The sequence below is a fragment of the Meleagris gallopavo genome, chromosome 1 (genome assembly GCF_000146605.3).
Source record: "Meleagris gallopavo isolate NT-WF06-2002-E0010 breed Aviagen turkey brand Nicholas breeding stock chromosome 1, Turkey_5.1, whole genome shotgun sequence".
In the NCBI taxonomy this organism is placed as follows: domain Eukaryota; kingdom Metazoa; phylum Chordata; class Aves; order Galliformes; family Phasianidae; genus Meleagris; species Meleagris gallopavo.
The window spans coordinates 109,478,151-109,479,697 of NC_015011.2; the positions used below are offsets into that span (position 1 = coordinate 109,478,151).

The 1,547-nt window shown below is 55.9% G+C and overlaps 1 protein-coding gene across 2 annotated transcripts in view; it reads right to left on the reverse strand.

Annotated features, from left to right (window-relative positions):
- DDX3X (DEAD-box helicase 3 X-linked) overlaps positions 1 to 182 on the reverse strand; it is a 16,960-nt gene extending 16,778 nt beyond the window's left edge. The window contains exon 1 of one of the 2 annotated variants that reach the window (XM_019621452.2): positions 21 to 182. In XM_019621452.2, coding sequence (XP_019476997.1) covers positions 21 to 65 — 45 coding nt within the window. In that variant the 5' untranslated portion in view covers positions 66 to 182. The remainder of the gene's footprint in view (positions 1 to 20) is intronic. The other variant, XM_010724715.2, reaches the window with a different exon arrangement.
- Positions 183 to 1,547: the final 1,365 nt, after the last annotated feature.

Sequence of the window (1,547 nt, forward strand, 5' to 3'; positions counted from 1 at the left end):
CCCGGGGCCCGTCCCCTCACCTGCTGGTCTAGACTGAGGGCATTTTCCACCGCCACATGACTCATAACGAGAGATCGTCTCGGGGTGTCCCGCTCCGCCTCAAGAAATTCAGATTCGCCGGGCCGGGAACTCGCCGCCGCTGCCGCTCGTTCACCACGAATCCCTTCCTGACTGACCACCCCCGCCTCGGCCCCGGCCTTTATATAGTCCCCGCCCGCCCGGCGGCGCGCGCTGACCTCAGCGCGCACGCTACGCCCCGCCCCTCCCTTTCCCTGCTCCTGCGCGGCGCTGTTGCGAGAGAAACCGACCGCGCTGCGCCGGCGGCGAAAGGAGGGGGAGTTATCGCGAGATTTGCGTGCGTCTCTATAGCTTAGATCTGGATGAAGGGAGCTCCGGGGATGTCGCGAGATTTCTCGCGCCGGGCCGGCAGACTCTCTGGGATTCCGGTGGCGACACCGCGAGGTTTCCTGCTGGCGGCCCGCTCTTCCCCCCACGTCTTGCTCTCCCTGGAGGGGCGTTCTAGTTCTCGCGAGATCGCGGCGCCCCCCTGCCTCTAACCCCCACCTTTTGTTCGGCACGCTCGCGAGAGCGCCCGCTGCGCGCGCTCTGAGATGTCTCTAGAAGGAGTCGGATTCTAGGTCACGTGGTCGCTCCTGCCGGCGCCCGCCGCCATCTTGTGCGCTTGCCCCTGTGCAGTGGCGCAGGTCCTAATGGAGGCGCCGCAGGGCTGCCTTGCCGGGCCTGAGCGCGGCTTGGGAAGGAGGAAGGATCCAGTAATGGCACGCTGTGGTGTTTTCCCGGCTTGAGTATCACCTGGACCGGGAAGGGGGACAAAAGTCGGCGGGGGAGGGGCTGCTTCACTAGATACACTGGCCTCATATCTCTCCAACGCTAAACCCCTTTGGTGTGCCACACATGTACTTGTGGCTGCACCTGCTGGACTGCACAGTATTTCATCACACTGACTGCTTGGTAGCACATAACTGAGCTACTCACCCCAACGTGCCTAGGCTGGGGGTCAGCATTAGTTACTGTTGATATCACCTTTCTTCCCCATAAGCCTTGTTGAGCTATCCAATTCAGTGATACGCTAAGGTTATCAGTATGCAATAACTTTTATCAAGTTACCTCATTATAACCTCAGAAGGCTCCACCTTGCCCTCACCAAGGCAGAAGCCTGCTGTTAGCCCAGTCGAATAATAACCATCCAGACTCCGTTTCACTGTTTAAAAGGAAAAAACACCTCTAGTGCTCTATCCATCACATTACAGCCTGGTGACACAATAACACTCAAGCTTTCCCTTGAATTTGGGTCAGTAAAGTACTGACTAGCGTGTTACATTATCAGGATACCTCAGGCTATAAGGTCACAGGGCAAAGGAAATGAGATTTGTTTGTCCCTTATACAAACATAGCAGTTACTCCATTTCTCTCCTCTTTGGCAGTCTGCCTTTTTCAACAACAAAAAAAAGTAGAAGGAAGATATCTGTTCTAAAAATCTCAGCTAGTTTCACTGTGGGATTTAAAAGCAAAATGAAACCTTTTTG